General features: G+C 38.0%; 1 protein-coding gene across 1 annotated transcript; it reads right to left on the bottom strand.

Moving 5' to 3' along the window:
- Positions 1-6,153: 6,153 nt before the first annotated feature.
- Positions 6,154-20,910, bottom strand: LOC139793707 (prostatic acid phosphatase-like). The gene is made up of 10 exons (XM_071738673.1): positions 20,589-20,910; positions 19,207-19,302; positions 16,605-16,691; positions 15,388-15,540; positions 13,100-13,198; positions 11,502-11,597; positions 9,062-9,194; positions 7,763-7,845; positions 6,795-6,905; positions 6,154-6,328 (listed from the first exon to the last, which is right to left on the bottom strand). The coding sequence occupies exons 1-10, from the start codon at positions 20,874-20,876 to the stop codon at positions 6,176-6,178; spliced, it is 1,299 nt and encodes a 432-aa protein (XP_071594774.1). The 5' UTR covers positions 20,877-20,910; the 3' UTR covers positions 6,154-6,175.
- Between the last annotated feature and the right edge of the window lie 356 nt (positions 20,911-21,266).

The raw sequence follows: 21,266 nt of genomic DNA, 5'->3' as shown, positions 1-21,266 counted from the left end.
TAGAAGGAACGCCCACTTGTAGCACTACTGTGAAGCAAATTTAATTTGATCCATATTTGTGAATTATGTGGAGTTTGCGGTTGTTGTTGTGATTTATTTTTTTTTTTAATTTTTTTTTTTTGGTGGTCCAGTGTCACATTTCCCAGGAAACACAAAATTACTGTTGCTTTTCTGTTGTTGTTCATTCACCATCCTGCTGACATTGTTTCAGTGTATGACAGGAAGAATAGTGACCAGCTACATCTCACCTATATTACAGAAGCTATGACTATTCAGGTTCTTGTATTACAGCAAGTCTTGTTATTTAAAATATGATTGGACTGTCTATGTGTTGTTTGTGAAAGAAGGGAGGGAACCGTGTTTTCATGTGGTCCTGCTTTTGCAACATGATCCTAAAAAATATATTTTACTTTACATTCTAAGTAATTTCAAAGCTGAACTGTGAATTTTTTTCTCATTTATTTTTTAAGAGAAACTGAAATGAAACCATTTATGGTTTCATGCATACAAAAGACTATGGGGCAGATTGTTTCAAATGAACTCAGATGGTGCAATTGTAGAAAAACTTAATTTAGAGTGTTGTATTTTTTGTTCACTGACATACGTGATTTATATCCATACAACAAGTTTCGGGCCTGATGTTTCATATTTAATGAACACTGATGTTTATTTTTTTCTTGGAGTAATGAAGGTATAAAGGAAGCATTCTCTCTGTGTTTCTACAGAGATAGTCCTAAGATACAAAAAACATTACTGAGAATGTGTTTAATAGTTTTTCTTTTGAACAGGGATGAGGAGAATACTATAATTTAGAAACAATTTAATTGAGAAAGTAAATTTGAGATATTTTGCTCATTAAAAATATGAATGTTCAAGAAACATTCACTGGGGCATGTAGCAGGGAAGAAGCCATGGTCTGATGATGTGAGGAAAAGAGGGACCTTCTATGGGTATTCTGTGAGCAGTGGTCTCAGCTGGAATCCACTTCCATAGCTAAACTGAACTGCTGAGGCCAGGGTCCATCTCCATGACCCACCACACCAAATAATTCTGTGGGGCAGAAGAGTGGTCTTCATGCACTTTTGAAAATTTTTGAGAGATAGACTTGGGTGAGAAAGGAGGAGAGGAACTGGAAGTTGGAGGCTAAAGAGGATCATGAGGAGTATCTCAGCTCCGTGTTGCATTTCCTATGTGAAACTTGTTCAGTCTAGGAAACCAGCAGAAACATTACCCTTGCTTTTAATGGGAGTAGAATGAAACCACCATTACAGCTCTTGAACTTCCACTACTGTATGTCTGGCAAAAACATCATTAAAAGCAACTCAAGCAACACAACTTGGCACAAGTTCAGAAAAAGGAGTAAGTAACTTATTCTGAATAAGTTCAGAATAGAAGAGAGGATGCCAAGACATTTTATTTTTGGCAGCAAAGGCCACAATTTTTAGTATTCTGATACTGATAACGATGGAGTCTTAACTTTTTCTCTCTGTTTGTTTTATCTGTTTTTTTTTTCAATTACTTCTTGCTAAGGGAGGTGTGACGATCAGCTGCATAGTTTCGAGATGTATCATTTAAATATCTTGCACTAAGTCACACTAAGTCACCAGACCTAGGAAGCTTTTTCTGGTGTCCGTTAAGGACATTAGAGTAAAAAGATAAAAATATGCTTTTATTTGCATTCAGAAGCAATTAAAACTGGTTTTGTCATGCTATTGGAAAACATTTTTACCTTTGCTTAGGAATCACAGGAACTGTTACTTGGGCCCTGCTGAGAAGAGAATGGGGCTGTTACAGTGAGAATTATGAAATGCAGATTCTTGCTAGAGGGGAAAGGAATCTTTTTATTCTTTTGTATCTTGTGGAGTAGCAGTTATTTGCTTATTCTGTAGTTCTGAAAAGAAGCATACATTCATAGGCCTACCCTGCATCTTAAAAGTCTGGTGCAAGGAAAGGAAGATAAAATATAAAAATTTTCTCCATCTCATCTGTTACTCTGTTTCTCTTAGAAATGATCTGCAACCAAAAAAGCTGTTGAGAAAAATTCTATCCACAGTGAGAAAATAAAAAATAAAAAAGCCTAGTTCTTCAAGCATAGGCACGTCCACTATTTTAAGAAGGTAGTTACATCTGATTTTTCTGACCCATGCTCTGTAGTAAGAACATAAACTGTTTTCGTAATAGCAGTACTAGAAAATAGAACTGGACAAAGGTTGCCCAGCACATTCTACAAGTTTTAACTAGCATGTGACTCTGGATATTTTTATTTTGTGTTGCCAGGAGAATCTTTTTATTTTTAATGTCAAGAACAGCACTGAGCTACACACTTCCATGAAGCACAGAATTTATATGATCAGATAAAAATACACAATCAATGTAACATAGCAAAAGGAAGGTGTGTTTGAAAAGCTAGTTGAAACCACTAATGATTTTTCTTTAAAAGTCCACACTTGGCTTTGCTGCATTTTTGGAAAGAAATAGAATGAATCAGTATCATTTTGGGTCAGCCAAGTGCCTGCCATGTTTTCATGGTAGCCAGCCTGGCTATTCATAGGCTTTTCTTAGATCTAGGTCCATGGTCCTTTCTCTCCTTAAGTGTGACCTTCTTTCTGCATAGAGGTAGGATATTTGTGCATGCATAAGAGAAACATTGGATCAAGCATTGATCAAGCATTGGAATGGGCTGCCCCGGGAAGTGGTGGATTCTCTGTCCCTGGAGATATTTAAAAAGAGACTGGATGTGGCACTCAGTGCCATGGTCTGGTAACTGCAGCAGTAGTGGATCAAGGGTTGGACTTGATGATCTCTGAGGTCCCTTCCAACCCAGCCGATTCTATGATTCTATGAAAAGACATATCATAGGTCAGAAAACAGCCATTAACTTAATTTTTGTAACTTCTGGGATCTGTTTGTCTAAAATGCTTTATTACTGCTTGAGTAAAATATAATATGAGGACACTGGAATGACTCCTCCTTTTCTGGGCTCCTTTTGAAGTGCCGCTTCCCTCATCAATTCTGGAAGTTCTTGTCTCATTCTTCAAAGGAGGGCAATGTTCCTTTAGGAAATATTTTCCAGGTTTGCTGTAAATTAAAGCTGTATCCCTTCACTGTAACTACAATTACATTCTTTAATTACTTCTACCAAAGTCCTTTTGAAGTAAATAGATCTTGAGAAATTACTGTAGTTGCCTATTGCACTTGGATTTTACTGCTTGATAAAAATAAAGCTAATTTTCATGAAGGATAAGTCACATCTTTCTATAATTTTGGTTTGTTGTATGGGGAGTGTCTTCTGTTGGTAGAGATCAGGAGACCCTGAATCATGCTGATGGAATTTAATGAGAAATGTTAGACTGTAGTCACATCACAGCTAATCATACTGGAAGGGAACACCTAGAAGAAAAAAAGAGAGAAATCATTCTTAGCACATGGCCTCATCCTCCAAAAACTGGCAAATCTGTTAATAGTGTCTCAACAAGTGGGTAGATCAGACTAAATACAGAAGAGTTATCAATTAAGCTCCCATTCTGATGGAATTAGGAAGTCTGTTGAAACGGTGGCACAATCCACCCTGAAATCTTCATGAATATTCAAAAGAGCACAGAGAAATGTTTCATCTCCTTCCACAATATGCTGAGCTGTCTTTACTTCCTGTGTTCTGTGCTGTAGTCATCATCATGAGGAGGAACTTGGCTTTGACTTATACCACCCTCAACTACTGCTACTCTCTTGTGTAACGTGTAAGAGCAATACTTCCCTAGCTCTTGTGTTTCCCTGTACTAAGGAAAGTCACACCCACAAAAATTCAATTCAGTGCTTTCTGGAAAGAGCTCTTCATGTCTTAAATGGTGCCTCCATGTAGAATAGCTATGTAAGGTAAATTTTTGAGCTGAGACACACTTCCCCATTTCAGTCAAAAAATCACATTTATGAGCTTCTGTTCATCAAATGCTCTGATGCATGTAGAATCAAAGCATTAACATGCATTAACATAGGACAATATTTGAGCTGATTTTTTACAAAGCTGGAAACAACTGAAATCAGTGATGTTGCAGCTGTATATGTCAGATGTGATTTGACCTGTAAAATCTTTGCATTGCTCTTCAGTTTGATTTATCTTCCTGGTGTTAAAGCTGGTCCAACCTATCTGCCTTCACTGAGTTGTTAATGTGCTTAATCACTGTCACTGTTGTTTTGCACAGTACAGTCCCTCCTCTAGCTTGCAGCACTGTGCAGGCTGTGGGGCAATCTGCCTTGGCATTTTCTCACATGCCACTCATACATACCAGGGATTTTAAAACTTTTAAACTTTTAAAACTTTAAAATTTTTGCCTGCAGGAAAAGACTTGTGATCCCCAAATTTATCATCTGGCCCAAACAGTTACTAGAGATGGAACCATTCTGAACCAGGATAAAATAGGGGAAATTGTCACACTATAATAAGACAATATGGCAAATATTTTGATGGGAGCATCAGCTGTGGTTGTAATATCCTTTGTGTTACATATGTGCTTTCAGCACTGAAGGTTACTAATGAAAGCAGTCATGGGCAGTGAAGCTGAACTTGGTGTGCAATGCCTGAACACCATTTAACTTCTACTGAATCAAAATTTGAGAACTGAAAAAAATGTGCAGCCTGTTGAACTCAAAGGTTAAATCTTTATGTCTTTACTAATGCCAAAATTTCTTTATATGATAGATAGATAATTTCTTTTATTTATTTCCTTGGTACACAGTTTGCTTTGTGAAGGAGGGGAACTGATTTCCACAAAACTTAGATTACTAAGCACAATAGTACAAACATGAAGTATCTATCAATATCTTTGATTACTATTTCTTCTATTACTAGTTGCTTGGCCAAAAAAAAAAAAAAAAAAAAAAAAAAATTATCATAACCAATTTCTCCCTCACCCAGATGAATTACCTTTTTCAGTTAAACATAGTAATTTCATAGAATGCTTTGGTTTGGAAGGGACCTTAAAGATCATCTACTTCCAACCCCCCTGTATGGACAGGGACACCTCCCACTAGACCAGGTTGCTCAAGGCCCCATCCAGCCTGGCCTTGAACACTTCCAGAAAGAGGGAAGCCACAGCTTCCATGGGCAGCCTGTTCCAGTGTCTCACCACTCTCAGAGTAAAGACTTTATTCCTAATATCTATTTTACATTTACCCTCTTTCAGCTTAAAACCATTAACCCTTGTCCAATCATATGTCATAATTTCCTCATATGTTTCCTGAGAATTTGGTAGCAGTTAGTATAGCAAAAAATATATTTAAAGAATCACTAGTTTCTAATTATATATCTATTCTGGCTGAAATATTTCCACTCTTTTAACAGATTCAAGGTATTTAACAGGAAATTATTTCCAACCAGGTGTGTTCTGCTAATCTCTGACGTTTCAAATTCTTCTTGAGCTCAGTGATACAGAAAGCTATATGCAATTTTTAACACTACATACGACCTTTGATAATCAAGAAAGTGGGGACACTTTTGAATCCCACAGCTTGCTTGTATTTCATCTCCCCTAGGGAATACAGAGCTAGATACAAGAGAAACAATGTCATTCTCTATCTTCCTGTTCCCTCTTTCTGAAAACATAATCAGTGATTGAAATGGGAAGTTAGACATCCTAGCATGGACACACAGACAACCTACTAGGGAACGTGTTAGTATCCCAGTGTGTGTCTGTTAATATGTTTGCCACCCTGCTAAGTATCAGTCTGCTATACTTTACAATATTAATCTGTTTTGATCCCTGATTGTCTCCTAAAATCAAGGGAATTAATAACATTGTTAATCAGCTCAGACGAATACTCTACAGCTGGAGAAGATAAGGTGAATTGTTGTAATTCACTACATTCGTATCTACTCCCTCAGCAACTGAAGGTCTTTTTGATTGCACTAAAACAAAAAAAAAAAACCCATGAAAAAAAAATTCCAATCAGCCTTGATTTCACTTCACAAAAAAGTTGGGCTGCAATAGATAAATGTGTCAAAGAAGGAGACATTTGGGCTATAGGTGCAAATCTGTCTTATCAAACTGAGTATTTTTCATTTCAGACAAGACTTCTGTAAAAATGACTCTTACTTTGAATGATTTCAATAGAGGATCTAATACTGACTTGACTTCTAGCAACCTGTGCCCAAAGCACTTAACTTACCTCTTCTTTTGCCCTACTTTCTACATTCTTTTGTCCAGTGGTGTACTAGGACTGGGGAGACCAACTGGACAAATGTCTCCAGTGGACAGCGAAACTTGCAGCCCGGGAGAGTGAGGGGGTGAGGATCTCTCACAGAATTATTCCGATAGTACATTTCTATGGTGTACTGCCTGTTTCAAAATATAGAAGTGTCAAAATAAAGTTAGGAATGCAGAACCACACATCCTTTCCATATTCTAGTAATAGTACTTTGGGACAAACTTTTAGTCAGTTTATTTAGCTGGCTATTAATATCATAAGCATTTTGAAGAGTTGTTTTTAAACAATAGATGGTCAGAACTAATTTGCAGAAGTCTGTCTTCTTCATAGAGAGTCAAGGAGTTAGATAAAAAGGATGGCATAAAACCTCTTATAACTAATGAAACGATACATAGAGTTTTTTCCAGGTTGCAGTGCTGTGATTCCACTACTGTCAGTAACTTTCAAATTGAGTCCAATTATAATAATTAAAATAAAACTATAATATTTTTTTGTGTGTGTAGTGAACCTTGTGTATAAAGTTTAATTATTCTAAGGTATCAGTAAATTGCTTTTTAGACAAAGTATAGGTTAGCAGTGCATCTCGCAGATACTTGCCCATTTTTTTCCTGGTAAAATTCAAAAAAATGACAGGCACTGTAAGGAGGCAATTTCCCATTGAAGATATTGAGTGCCATCTGTAAGGCAACAATGGTGGCTGCATGCTGTAAACAGAAGAAGCCTTTAATTAAAATCTTACTGAAAATGATTGCACCTGTTATTTAAGAACATGCTCAGCACGTTATCTCTCCACTTAACATGACTCATGTAACCTCCTTAATACTTGCCCTCTGCAGCTCTGAGCAAATACTTCCCTTTAATCGCTGTACAAATTGAAATGCTGCATGTATAGAGTATATATATATGTAAATATTTAAGATTGATATGTATATATTAAGATTGTCACTTGGATTTCTTAGAAAAGTTAGTAGGAGCTATCAAAAGTTCTTTCAAAAAGAACTAGTTGTTTTGACTGTTAAGTAAACAGTATTCAGATCAGATCAGTAAGCTCTTTGCCTGACAGGTCATGATCTAACTTCAGTTTTGAAATAGAAACTTTCAGCCAAGAGCAACAAAAAAATTTCCTTCTCCACTGACAGTGCTAGCACATTCTAAACTAAGATATAAAGTAGCCTAGACTACATAATAACCTAAAATAATTAACTATATTTTTTTTAATTCCCCTTTTGCATATGGAAATGATGTGGGAAGCAGGGGGTTTGTTTCTAAATTATCTTTGTGACAAAAATTCAATAAAACATGAGGCATAGTTTTTCCAGTTCTCTGACCAATCAAAACAATATTAGAATGAACCAAGCCATGGCATCAGGTGGAAAATGTAATGTTTTATATTTCAGAGTAGTATCTGCTTATTAAAAAATTAAAATTATCTGACCATATTTAAGGTTAACTAAATGAAAAATGCTCATAATTGTATTTTATAAGAGAAATAAAGTTTTGTGACCTTCACTGCATTTAATAACCTCAGAATGGGAGCATAAGAAAAACAGAAAGGACTCACCGCAGAATACATAACCATTTTTCGCTGGTATGAAGGCTTCCTAGCATTTGAGATGTGCTTTAGAATAGATTTTAAAAGAATACCTGAAAGAAAATGGGGAAGCAATGACAATGGAAAAGATGTTTAGTGTTAATGGCAGTACCTCTTGTTAAACATGATCTGTCTTCAAATGCGACAGATTTATTTCATCAACTTTATGGTAATCAAAGGTAATTAGTGCAGAGTGCCCTGCTTAGTTCTGACACTATTTTATTATATGAACAGTGAACGTATTTTGCTTCTGCATAAAATCTTTAGGGGGTCCCCAATAGCATCAGCACCTTCACACAGTGCATTCACAGATGCTCTGCACCAGCAGAACAGTGCACCACAGGGACAGTAATGGACGCTGCCCTCTTTTACACTTTTTATCCTGTTTATCCAAAAAAGATATCCTTTGAACACTGAGCCTTCTTAAGTTTTGTGGTTGTCTTTGTTTTCTTAATGGTAACTGCTGGAAGACTGTAAGACAAACTATATGAATTAAATCAATAGTTGTGCTAGTATGTTTGCATGAGTTTGAAATCTCAACAAATTAAAATCCTAAACTAAGAAGAGTTACATGGGACATATGTATTGTCTTCAGCTACTGTCATGTTTTTAATAGCAAATGTCAGTAAAGCAAGGGCAGAGGTTTGAACTTTGTTCTTAGTTTAAAAAAAGTTGAAAAAATTAATCCCTGATTTTGTGAGATTTGGCCTTGTAGTTCAGAGACCCTGACTGTACAGTGTCCATATAAATAAAAAATGAGTCCCAAAAGGTGAGAGCTGATGAATGGAGGAGAATGAAAGATTTAAAAAAGTAGAAAATATTTTAATATTTTGTCTACTATCTGCTGATCAGAATAAAGTTGAGAAGCAGCTTATAGCTCTCAGTTTAGTCCTCTCATAAATACAATATGGAGACTTACAGGCAAAAAAGTTACCATCCTAGAGAGTACTACAAAAATATTTTGTTATATGAGTGAAGCATGGTAACTTACATTACATTCAGAAATGATTCAGTTCAGAAAGAACCTACATATTGTTTTGGATTTTTTATACAATGTAGCCAAAATGATGCCTCCTTTATAATGTTGGATTAGGATATTCATGATTAAATATTCTCACCATCTGTCTTACCATTAACCAAAGTCTTTCAGTGCTGATCACCAATACCCACACCATGACATCTTTTATAGTTCTACTATGGAATCATTAGCAACCCCTTCTTCTTTCTCATTCTACTCTTGGTTTTAAATGGGGTGAGAGTTTGGCTTACCTCCCTGCAAGCGTGATTTTTGTATTTGTTTGTGGAACCCAAATTCCGCCTGCAATAACAATTCTGAGAGCTTTATCAGCTTAGTCCTGACACCATGAGTAGCCCAAAGAGGTAAACTGTAATTGTTAGTATCCTACAATGAAAAAAAGAAAACGTGGTGATTTTCTTACTGGTTCCTACTGATTTTTTTGTTCTGGCACAAAATGCTTGTCAGGACAAATTTTGAATGTTTCACCCAAGTAACATTTTCTCTTTATAATAAAATAATGACCTTCAAACAAATTTGAAGGGCCATGCTCAATAGTAAGAGGAAATATATTGAAAACTATTCAAAAAGCAACTGGCCTTATTTATGCCAATTACTAATGCTGCTACCAGGTACAAAAAAAATCAATATATGACTCTTTTTCAACCATCTACTGGGATATATCCCGAGTTTTTTACTGAAACAAATTTCAAGTAAATGTCATGATTTTAAGACCTGTCAGCTTTGCAATGTAAGTGGAATTCAGAGATCAAGTAGGAACAGATGTAACTGTAATTTGGATGTACCAGAGTGTATAGGGGTTAGATATATAGGTGGAATTTATACCTATTTATACCAGACCTATTGGATACTGACTGAGTACTTGAGTTGAAGTGGAATGGCTTAGTCTTTCCTTAGGGATGCAGCCCAAGATACATTAATGGTCACAACTGTGAGAAGCTATGCCCAGGACTCCTGGTTTGCAGCATCCTGAGTTCCCATTTGAACAGGGTTAGTATCTTCCCTTTAGCTCAGTGTAACCTCTGTGCATGTGAACTGCTGGACTGACCTCACCAAAAGGGGTGTTCTTGTAAAGAATCCTAAGGAAAATGCCAACCACTTAAAGGACTTGTTTAAACAAGTGAAACAATAGAGCATACTAAGTTAAACCAGCTCAGGTCACGATGTATCACTTACTCTTTTTACAAATATGACTTGTGTCCTGAGGAAAGAATTGCTTGGTTGAATGTTTTTTTAAGGCAAGTACCTCAGTCTCCAGGATACCTGATGTCCAGATGACATTCAGCCAATAATAACAAACAGAGACAGATTTAAGGAACTTTGTTCAAAAAACTGTGTAAGAAAGCTTTCTTTCTATGCTTCAAAGGGTAAGAGTGGCTTTTGTGACAGATTTCTTAATTGATACCCCCAGGAGCTGAGTAATACGAATGAACAAAGCTCATAAAATCTAATATTAGAAGGAGAACCCAACTAATTGGTTTGGTCTTCCAGCATTTAGCTAGATTTTTGAAGGGATCGGTCAATTTTGCACATTTCTCTGGTGACACAGGTTTCTCAATATGAAATCACCAGTGAAATAAAAAGCTTGTGGTCCTGAGCTGTTCTGTACTTTGAAGATAGGGAAGGGTGACCTCACTGAAATCACAGTCCCAGCAAGTTAACTTTTCCCTTAACTTAAGGCCCTGGCTAACATTCCACTCAAGACTGCTGGACCTTTGCAGAAACTGCATGACAGAGGTCACACCCAAGTATTATATGTTGCTTGGAAATATACCCTAAAAATGCCTCACTTTTCTAGAGGATATCCCAGTACTGGTGACAAAATTATCATTAATATTTGATTTTAAAAGTTGTTATGTGTTAAAGCATTCGTAGTGAATGCTCCCTACAACCAAAATTTTTTAACACAAGACACTGCAATTTTCACGTGCTTCTGCTGAGGTAACTCTAGACTTTGAGATGATATGAAGTGGGAAAGGTTGATAAATTAAGGGCACTCAGTATTTTTTTAGAACCCAATCAGAGATGCCAGACTGTGAGTTGCAAATAACCATGACAGTTGGGCAATAAAGTATCCCTTTTGTTATAAAATCCATGCTTCTTTGTGATGTGCCTGCTTCCTTTGCACAAGGTTCCTAAACCTGCACACATAAAATTTGTTTCAGTCCAATGGCTGCTTAATTCCTGAAAATATTCTGATCACTATTGTCCATATGTAAATAATGACCTCTCTTGCTTATACAGTTGTCATAAAATCTTTGTGGAAGTTTCTTTGCCAGGTTTCTTTCATTCCTGTGTATTTCTGTTTTGAAGTTTAGAGGAGTAACAGGACAAGTTTATTCAAAGTCTTTGTCTTTGCCTAATTCCCCACATGGAGTCATTGACAGAATATTGGATTTAGTGGACCATCGATTTGTGTCCCTTATAGCAGTGCATGACCCACAGAAACCTCACACAGTCATAGGGTCTTTACAGGATTTTCAGTTATGAGCTTGATGTTAGGTGAGGGTTTCTGGGCAAGGAGCTGAAAATACTCTGTGGCTCAAAAATTTCTGGAAGCACAGACCTATCATCTTTTTGTGTCTTACAAACAATGTAATAAGAGCTAAAAACAGTTTTGTGGAAGCATAAATATTTCTATTGGACCTTGGGAATTGACTTTACATTATTTACCTCATATTGTAAAGTGTCAGAAAGCTTCCAGATTCTTTCAGTGTTCAACTTCTTCAGTGGGTATCCTGTATGAGTGGCTAAAAACTTCAAAAATGGCTGGAATACAAAAAAGTTAACTTGTTTATAGCATAGTAGCCTTTTTACATCATTTCTACACACTGCCATGCTAGTACATAGTAATTTTTAGAAACAATGTATGTAGTCTTTGCTCTTAAGCATTAAAACACTACCTAATGGTAGAAGAATTTAGCCTATTCATCTAGGTTGCTGATCTGAATTCAGATTTGAAATGTGGTGATGGTTTATGCATGGTGGAAATGTCCAAGAGGGGGATCAGAAATGTTCAGAAGTAGAGGGGACACAGATATATGAGGGAGTCTGGCAGAAATCCAAAAAGTGTTTAAAGGAAGTGCGATAAACAGAGTTATTCTGGTGTTGGTAAGAGGTGTGGAGAGGTATGATGTAAATTTAATAAAACCAAGAATTATGATTTTCTTGTATATAATACCTAGTTGCAAATCTACTGATAGATGTCTGAGGTCAGGTGTTCAAGACTATAGGAAAACAGGTGGGTTTGATAGTATTGTTTTGAATAAACCTGTGAAGAAGGTTGCAGCAGAATACAGAAGTTGTTACATGCACATGGTGTAGGTTTTGATGGTGGATGATGAAAGGAAAGGATACCTTAGAGAGGTAAGAACAAAACATAAACAAGCACCTGAATGAAAACTATGGGTGTGAGAAATGAGCAGGTAGTTGAGGAAAGCACTGAGGCTGTTACAGAAAATTTGGGAAATTGAGCTGTGATTATTTTGTGGTGGAAGAGGAACCTGAACTAGCAGAGAGTTATATAGACAGAGATCTCATAGAATCAAAGAAAGGCTAAGGTTGGAAGGGACCTTAAAGATCATACAGTTCCAACCCCTCTGCCATGGACAGGGACACCTCCCACCAGACCAGGTTGCTCAAAGCCCATCTGACCTGGACTTGAACACTTCCAGGGAGGGGGCATCCAAAACTTACCTGGGCATACTGTTCCTGTGTCTCACCACCCTAAGAAGAAAGAATTTTTTTCCTAATGTCTAACCTAAATCTCCCCTCCTCAAGTTTTAAACCACTGCCCCTTGTCCTCTCACTACATACCCACGCAAAAAGTCCTACTTCAGGTTTCTTGTAGGCCCCCTTTGGGTATTAGAAAGCTGCTATAAACCTTGGAAGATTTGCTTTGCATGGGAGTAAACAGAAAGAGGTACTGGAGTGATTTGGCACTGATCTGATCTGAGTTTTTGTGTCGTCTGCTCTCCCAGAAGGTAGGTGGACTGTTCTTTTTCAAGAACAGTAGTTCTACCTTTTTCAAGGTAGTCAGTAATTTATCTTTCCTTGAACGTAGAATTTTCGATGGATGGGAATAGATCAGCCCAGCTGGATCTTTAATGTTGTTATTGTGGGGTTTTTTGGGTATGTTTGCTATGCACAGTGTGAAGATCAGAGATCTGGAAGGAGCATATTGACAGCCATTTTTTAAAACCTACCTGATATAATAATGTTGACAGAGGTGTTACATTTTAAATAGATTCCCAGAACTAAAATTACTTTACCTTGTAGTGCTTGAAGTGCCTTTGGAAATCCCTTGTTACAAAGGTTTCTCTCAGAAGTTCATTATATTTTGGGCAGTGTGAGAAAGGTAAGTACAGCAACTGAAAAGAAAATTGCAAAACATTAGTTAGACAAGGTGCATCTTGTTCTGCAACTCAATGTACCCTTAAAGGATTGTTGTTCTGATTGGCTACACTAGTTAGGACAAGCTGAAAAATAATTTGGGAATGTAGTTTTCAAGGATATTCATCTTCAAGACTGTAAGACTCATACTGATGACTACTTACAAAGCAATCTTTAAATGTTCAGAGGAGTAATAGCTGCAGCAGTTCAAAGTTAAAGCACTCATTTACACAACTTGAAATTTGTCCCTTAACAGAAGACTAACACAAACCCTCATAAACTGCTTTGTGCTTGGCTTTCCCAGGAATTATTTCACTCACTGTGTTCAGTCTTTCTTTAAACACAGTCACCCTTGTGCAGAAAATTATGAAGCAACAACTGGACTGCAATAGGAGTCTATGTGCATACTCAGCTGTACTAAGTGAGCTTACCTCAGCTTCATTTAGTTCAGCTGAACTGTAGAAACTCATTAAGTTTCTGTATCTCCAGTTTGTCTTTAATTAATTCAAGCCATACAAAGGTTAAAGGTTAGCTATGACTGGGATAACTGAAGAACTTGTTAATTCACTTATCTAAGCTAAACTGAGTTTCTTCTTGCTTGAAGTTTTTTGTGTAGTTTTTAAACAAAAGTTAAAATTTGATACAGAGATAGCCATGTTTTTCTCTAATGTGCTTTTTGCCCTTTTCCCAGTAATAAAGCTCTATCTATATAATAAAAGGAAAATTAAAGGAAATAAAAGGAAAGTTAAAGGAAATTCTAAAAGAACTTGAGAGTCCTGAAGGGATAATTATCTTGGAAAGCTACACAGTCACTCCTTGATCTTTTTAGAAATACAAGCTATCTATTCCAGAAGATATGAAAGTATTTTCTGAAGTATTTCTAAATTATAATTGTAAATTCATGAACAGGCATGACTTGACCAATAAAAGATGGACACTTATTTTGGGTAGTAGAATATATGTGGTCTCAAGTTTAGCCTACTAATTAATGTAGTAAAGACGAATAGAGTTAAAACATAAATAGTTGAAAAAAATATTAAAAAAGTATTTGTGTTCATGACTTCATGATTTGTTTGAATTAACTTTCTTGCACCTCTGGATGTGAGTGATGTGCAACACCTACCTGCATGACTTTGCTAGTGATGTTGATATTGACCAGGTATCTTAACTGTTTGCTGAGGTACCAACATCTGTGACAGTGCCAGAAACAGCTTCTGACCCTATTCCAGGCTGTGTACCTGAACAGGAAGACTCATGTCTTCATATCCTCTGCCTTTGTAATCTCAACACCCCAAGGTGAGAGTCACTGATCCACGTCCCTGTTTAACCTGTTCTCACTATCATCACACACTGTCTTAACTAGACTTGTGAGCCCACATGATTTATCTTGCATCACATACTCAAACCTCCTCTCCCAATCAGGGACTCTTACTGCACACTCCTTATATTTTCTGGCTTTTTACCATTTTTTTCCCACAAATGGGGAACTCCAGCTCCACTCACACTAATCAGCTTTCTCCTCTATGTCAATTACATGCGGGCTACAGAGCTCCTATCCACGCTTATAGCTATGAGGTAAGGAGCTGAAGAAGAGGGATGAATAAACACATTGCTCTATGAATTCATGCTCTTAAGACTCTGAACTCTCCTTCCTTTTCCCTTTTACTTTTCCTACCAATCCTCAAAGTCCATGCACTGACCTTCAAAGTGCATAAAACCAGTCCTGTGACTCAGTTCTCACTGCAATGAAAATCCCAGAATAATTATTTTGTCCTTTCCTTTGGCTGAAGACTAAGAAATATTGAAGCACTAGTGAGAATAGGTATGTTTCCTCTTCTAACACAAAGGTGGCCATGTTTGTGATAAATTTAGGGCTAATCCACTTCTATTACTCGCATTATAAATTATTTTTTTTCTCTGTACCTAGGACTTATTTTTTGGTTGTTTAATCCAGCTCTCTGGAGTATATCTCTGGATATACAAGTTCACTCCAGTGGAAACTCATGATAATATTTCTCCTGAGCTTATTAGACATCTCTGCACAATGCTAGTTACATAATGTACTTTTCATTGCCTTTACTATGCCCTTTATCCTGCCCCTTCATCTCATATCCTAGGTATTTTACTAATGATAAAGGGAAAGCAAATGCCCCGAGTTTATACTCACGTTATCATGTGACAGTGGCACTGTGTGAACTGGAATTGGCTGCCAAAGGATTCTGGGGTTCCAAATCTGACCTGGTGTCAGTGGGTACAGCCCAGCAAGACTTGCCTGAGCACTCATAAGCGTGTGATCGCAGTCAGTGCTTTGAACATAAATCTGAAGCAAGAAAAAACCAAACAACAACAGATGAATATTTTGCGAGGTCATTCCTCCTGTTAGGTTATTTTTGTTTTCTCTTGGTAGAAGAGAAAACGACTGGTAATGTGCTTGGGAAGATGGCATTGAAGTAGAGAGGGGTGAAGAACTGTGAGAAAAAACGGTGAGGAAGAAAGAGTGAAGGTGGAATAGGGCCTTGAAATGAAGTTTTGGTGGGCAAGGGAGCTGTAACGTGGTAGCAGTTCCCTTAGGAGTCCTAGTGAAAAGAATAGACTGGCTCAATTTGACCATCTAGACTTTGGGACATCATAGAATCACAGTATCATAGAGTGGTTTGGGTTGGACCTTAAAGGTCATCTAGTTCCAAGCCCCTGCATGGGCAGGGACACCTCCCACTAAACCAGATTGCTCAAAGTGCCATCCAGCCTGGCCCTGAACACTTCCAGGGAGGGCATCCACAACTTCTATGGGCAACCTGTTCCAAAGCCTTCTCTTCTCTAGGCTAAAATACCCCAGCTGTCTCAGCCTCTCTTCATAATAGTGCTCCAGCCCTCTGATCATCTTCATGGCCCTCCTCTGGACTTGCCCTAAGAGTTTCATGTCCTTCTTGTGTTGGGGGCTTCAAAACTGTACACAGTACAGCAGGTGGGGGTCTCAGGAGAGTGGAGTAGAGGGCTGAAACCACTTCCCTTGGCCTGCTGGCCACACTTGTTTTAAGCAGCTCAGGATACGGCTGGCTTTCTGAGCAGCTGGACCCTAAATGAAAATGATGATGTATCTGTACCCCACATAGAAGCATAGAATAGAAAATATCTGACAGATAATCTGTGATACACCAGTGAGGCATCTGAACCTGATGTGCAGCCTAAAAAACCTTTCACACAGTTTTCAAATAACCACCAGCAGGAATGAAAGTTGAGCTGCAGCTTCAGGGATGCTTTGAAATCACTTTGCATTCAATGGGTACTAAGTTCTCTGACTATACCAGGTTCAGCCTCTCATGCATTCATAAAGTCCCATTAAGCACCCATGAAAAACATCCTCCTCCCAGCCCCAGTACTTGCCTCACACTGCTTGTATACAACACTTAGGAAATGAGTGTATCTCCTCCTCAAGTACTGGCCAAGCTCATACTGTTGCTGTATGCCAAGCTGTAGGAGTAAGAGAACAGTGTAAAAGCATCAAGAAAGAATGTGCAATGCATCCATTCTTACAACAACGAAAAAAATGAGGTAATATTTCATGTTATTTTGATAAAGACCTTCTTCCTTTCTAAAGCGAAGGAGGGAGGAAAGAAGGCAAAGGAAAAAAAGCAGTAAAGTTGCTGCATTTATGGTACTGGATAATATTAGATAAGTGTTCCTGATGGATGTGGTTTTGTAGTTTGCTCTATGGAAAGCTATGTGCATGTTTATCCAAGCTAGTAAGACTGGTTGAAGGGGCAGGGTGACTTAAAGCAGGCATAGAAATGTCCCAATACCATCTATCTAGTTTCTGCTCTATTGCTCACAGCTGGTTAACTGGCATGCAGACAGAGCCTCCTCCTGTCCATGAAGACACATCCAGGTTAGGAATCCCATAGAATATCAGCAGTGACCCTGTAGGGAGGCTACAGTTTTAGCTTGAGTAAGATCTTATTTTTCAGGAATACAAAATCTTGAATAGAAGACTTCAAGTAAAAATCCTCTGTGCCTTCACGGTCAATTATTTGACAGTCTGAAACATTTGATTCTTGTTTCTCACCTGACTATGTCCCCAGGTTTCAGCCACCAGATCTTGTTACACCTTTAAATGACACATTTACCATTGCAGATCTTATTCCCAATAACATAATAATAAATGAAATGCAATCAAGTCATTTATTTAATCTTTGTGTTAAACTAAACAGATGACAATTCTCTACTCTCACAGCAAAATGGGTTTTCCAGCCACAGCATTTCAGTAGTCCTTTGCTGAACATTTTCCAACTTTCTTACATAATTTTGTAAACACGACATGAATCACATGCAGTGTCCCTGTAAAGCTCTCAATTTTGTAATCTTTTCACTTGTACACAGTGTTTCCTGCCCTAAATTGAAATATATTCAACTTTGCTCATGTAATGGTTACTCTGCACCTCAGAGTAATGCATCTCAAGTACAGTGATTACTCATTGCTTCCTAAAGTCTTTTTCTAAGTCACAGGATAATTCAGGTTGAAAAGGACCTCTAGAAGCCTCAAGTACACTCTCCTCTTCAAAGCAGAGTCAGCCATGAGGTCAGACCAAATTACTCAAGGCTTTATTCAGAATACTGGACATGGCCCACAGTATATGCGATCACCTCTTTCCATTGCTGGAATTGTGCATCCTGAGTTTCCTAGGGCACATTCTTGGCCCGAGCTTCTGCCTCAACATGACTAATATGTGTGTTGTTGAATCCTGACACCTGGAGCAAGCAGGTGTCTGTCAGGTAGTGCTGAACTCACGGTGTGTGTGTGCGTGATGGATGACTGAGTCATAGCTAAGTCACGTGAAGCTGTGCTCTTACTCCTGTCTCTTTAAGGGAGCTGACGTGAGAGGAAAGAGGCCTGTCCTCACATTGCAGACTGGTATGGTCTCCTAAGAGACCATGGCACCAAAGAGGAACCCCTCAGGCAGTTTCTTCTATTCTGATTTTGGTAGAGGCTTGGCAAGTGACTATTTCCCTTGGCAGAGAGAAACACGTGCACCGTGCTGGACCCGCTGGACATGAGGCGTGTGAGCCAACTTCTACAGCAGCCCAACAGCGACACACACCCCACACAGGCTGCCCACACATCCACAACAGCTATTTGTCTGGGACATCCAGGTCTTTGGCACATCCAAACTACTTCAGGGAGACTGCCTGGGAAAATAGCTAGTGTTTTTTTTCCATCCAAACAACATATCTTGGGGAACAAGGAAAGAAGCCCAGGCAGAGTGAGTAGTGCTGGTGGGAGCAGAGCAGAAACAAGTTTAAAACGAGGTTAAAATGAGGCTAAAACCTCTTCATGGCCACACATTCCCTTAGAGCCTGATAATTAAAGAGCTCACCCTCAGCTCCACTCAGAAGAGGAGGCAGCTGATAATAATTACACTTAATGCTGGGACACAGCTGGACTCTGCAGCTGCCTTAGCTGCTGCTACTTGCTACCATCTACTGATGCTTCTGTGCAAGATCAGCTTTGCTGTATTTCACCAATGCCTGCATTAAAACAGCTGAGCTTTAAACCAGCTTTTCCTGGCATAGCTTGAGAGATGTTTCTGCTAGTAGTGGTCTTTGTAGCTTGTGAGCTAGGAAGCACCCCTACTCAGCAGAGTGGTCCATGTGCACTTCCAGCACCTTATGCTACTGGTAGTTAAAGCTTCATGTCTGATCTCAGATGAGTTGTAGTTGTCACGAGTGCCTGGCTCCTCTCACAACACCCCAGTCTGCAGTCAAACCAACCAACACACACTGCTAGTGGACCAGAACAGGACTCTGTGCCATGTAAAATGGGACTCCTAGCTCTAGCTTCCTACTAAGTTCTTAGGCTATCCCTTTGGAGAGCTGTGGATGGCAACTTAATATGGGCTTCCTCCAATTGAAAATAAATTTCAAAAAAACCCAAATATCAACAGACCACATTCCAATATTTCAGTCTATTGGCCCAGGTAAACAAACAAACCTTGGTAAGCTGTCCGTATCCCTGCTGCTTTGCAACTTCTTTGTGCTTGCTGGTTGGAAAAAATTCCTGTGGAGTGTGGTCACCATGGCGAAATACCTGATAAAATAGATTGGATTTCTTTCATATTACTGAGCTTTTTGTGGTGGATAGAGTTATGTCAGAAGGAATATGCAAGGACAATGAGTACTTTATCTGCCAGATACTAAATGTATTAATGGTGCTTTTCTTGGATCGAGGTAGGTACTTTAAATAGTAATTACTTCAAATACATTTTTGCAAGTTATAAAAAACAGAAAATATCTTCAGGTATTTTAGAAAGGTTTTATATATTTAGGAGGTATAAGCCACAATACTAAATAAACAGAAAGCAAACAGAAGGATTTAAGTAATTTTCCAGAAATATTAGAATCTTAATATTTTGGTAGGACTAACTAGGAATTAAGAAGGAAAAAAAAAAACAAAAAAACAAACCAGCAAAACACCAAACTGATGCTCTTGATATATTTTCTGTGGCTGACTGTTGTGAAGCACACTTTCTTGGCAAAAATTAGCTTTAAAAAGCCATAGGTTGACTTTCATCAGAAGAGGTGATGGAAATGTATAAATACAGACTAAACTGTTACTCTAAAAACACTGAACCTGTTCTGGAATTTCACTTCAGACAAATGATACCTCTATAAAAATACATCAAGGTTTTTCATCCCTGCAATTAATTCTTTCAGTGTCCGGTATAATTCCTGTAGGTACATGTCATGTCATTTTAAACTTTTACCACCAGTTTTTTAAATTTCTTAATCCAAGTAGGGAGAAATAAAATCAAATAATGCAGCACAAAACCACTGCAGAAGTGATATACAACCATATGTGATATTCAGAACAAAATTCACCATAACAAATGATACATCATAATAATTGAAAATAACATTAATTTCACATAACTGTTTCTGTGCTGTTTACTCGCTGCCATTGTACACTTGTTTGGGTGCTACATAGTGAAATTTGATTTGCTTGTTAATTTAGTGAAACCAGTGGCAAATGGAAACTCTCCCATGGCAAAGATCATTTTTGCAGAGAGTTGAAATTTTCTCTTTTACAATTCAAAAAAGATTCCTATGTTCTAGGTTTCTATATTCTTCTGCTAGTGTTATTTTAAAAAAATAAATGTTTTTCAATCCAGAAAGATAAATTAATCCAGGACTGCAAAAGGAGACAAAATTCTAAACTCTTATTAAAATATTTTTTCTTTTACAATGCAATAGTGAATTTTCAGTATTCATGAAACACTTAAATATTCACAAAGTGCCCCTTCCCCCAGAATAGCAGAAAAGGAATAAGTAACATTTTTTTAAGAAATCCCTTTTGCCCGTGAACTACCTACTTACTATGGACACAAACTTCAGTTTTCTTTTTGCTGTGGTTTGGTGAAGAAAGATGCAGAAAAGGCAGAATGTGAAACACAGACTCCAAATTCCACAGACCAGCTGCCTTGCTCTCATCCTGAGGGTATCTTTCGGCACACCGAGTCCCCTGGCTGGATGTGGTGACAGAGTGGAGAGGTGGCCAAGAGGGGAGGAGTCAGTTTGGCTCAGTACAGTCCCATAGTGGGTTGTTATCTTCCCTCCTTCTCCCTTTTCTTCTCTTCTTGGATTAGTCCTTTGCAGGGGGTTCATAAAAATAAGAAGTATATTTTGCACTTGTACTCAAATTCTGCGTCCCCTGCTTAACCATGACGTGGAAGCTCTGAGCCCTCTAAATCCTTCCCTTGGCACCTGAGAGGCAGGTGAACATAAAGAACTACAAGCTGTCTTCTATTATTTAAGTTAGAATTTAGTACAGGTTGGTCAGACCAAGATGAAAATGCTGCAGATATGAGGTCTCTCGCTGTATGCAAAAGAGCTGGTAACCCCTCCTCATTCCTAGTGCTCACAAAGTCTTCTCTGAACACCCTGAAAACAAGGACCAGCACTGATAGATGTTCTTTTACAAAGGATCTTTGGATTTTTTCCTTGGATTTCATTGTAGGAGGAATAAACAGAGGAAGTTTTGTTGCACAGTATAAG

Source organism: Heliangelus exortis, chromosome 2 (assembly GCF_036169615.1).
Source record: "Heliangelus exortis chromosome 2, bHelExo1.hap1, whole genome shotgun sequence".
Taxonomy (NCBI): domain Eukaryota; kingdom Metazoa; phylum Chordata; class Aves; order Apodiformes; family Trochilidae; genus Heliangelus; species Heliangelus exortis.
This window is presented reverse-complemented; position numbering and strand designations above follow the sequence as displayed.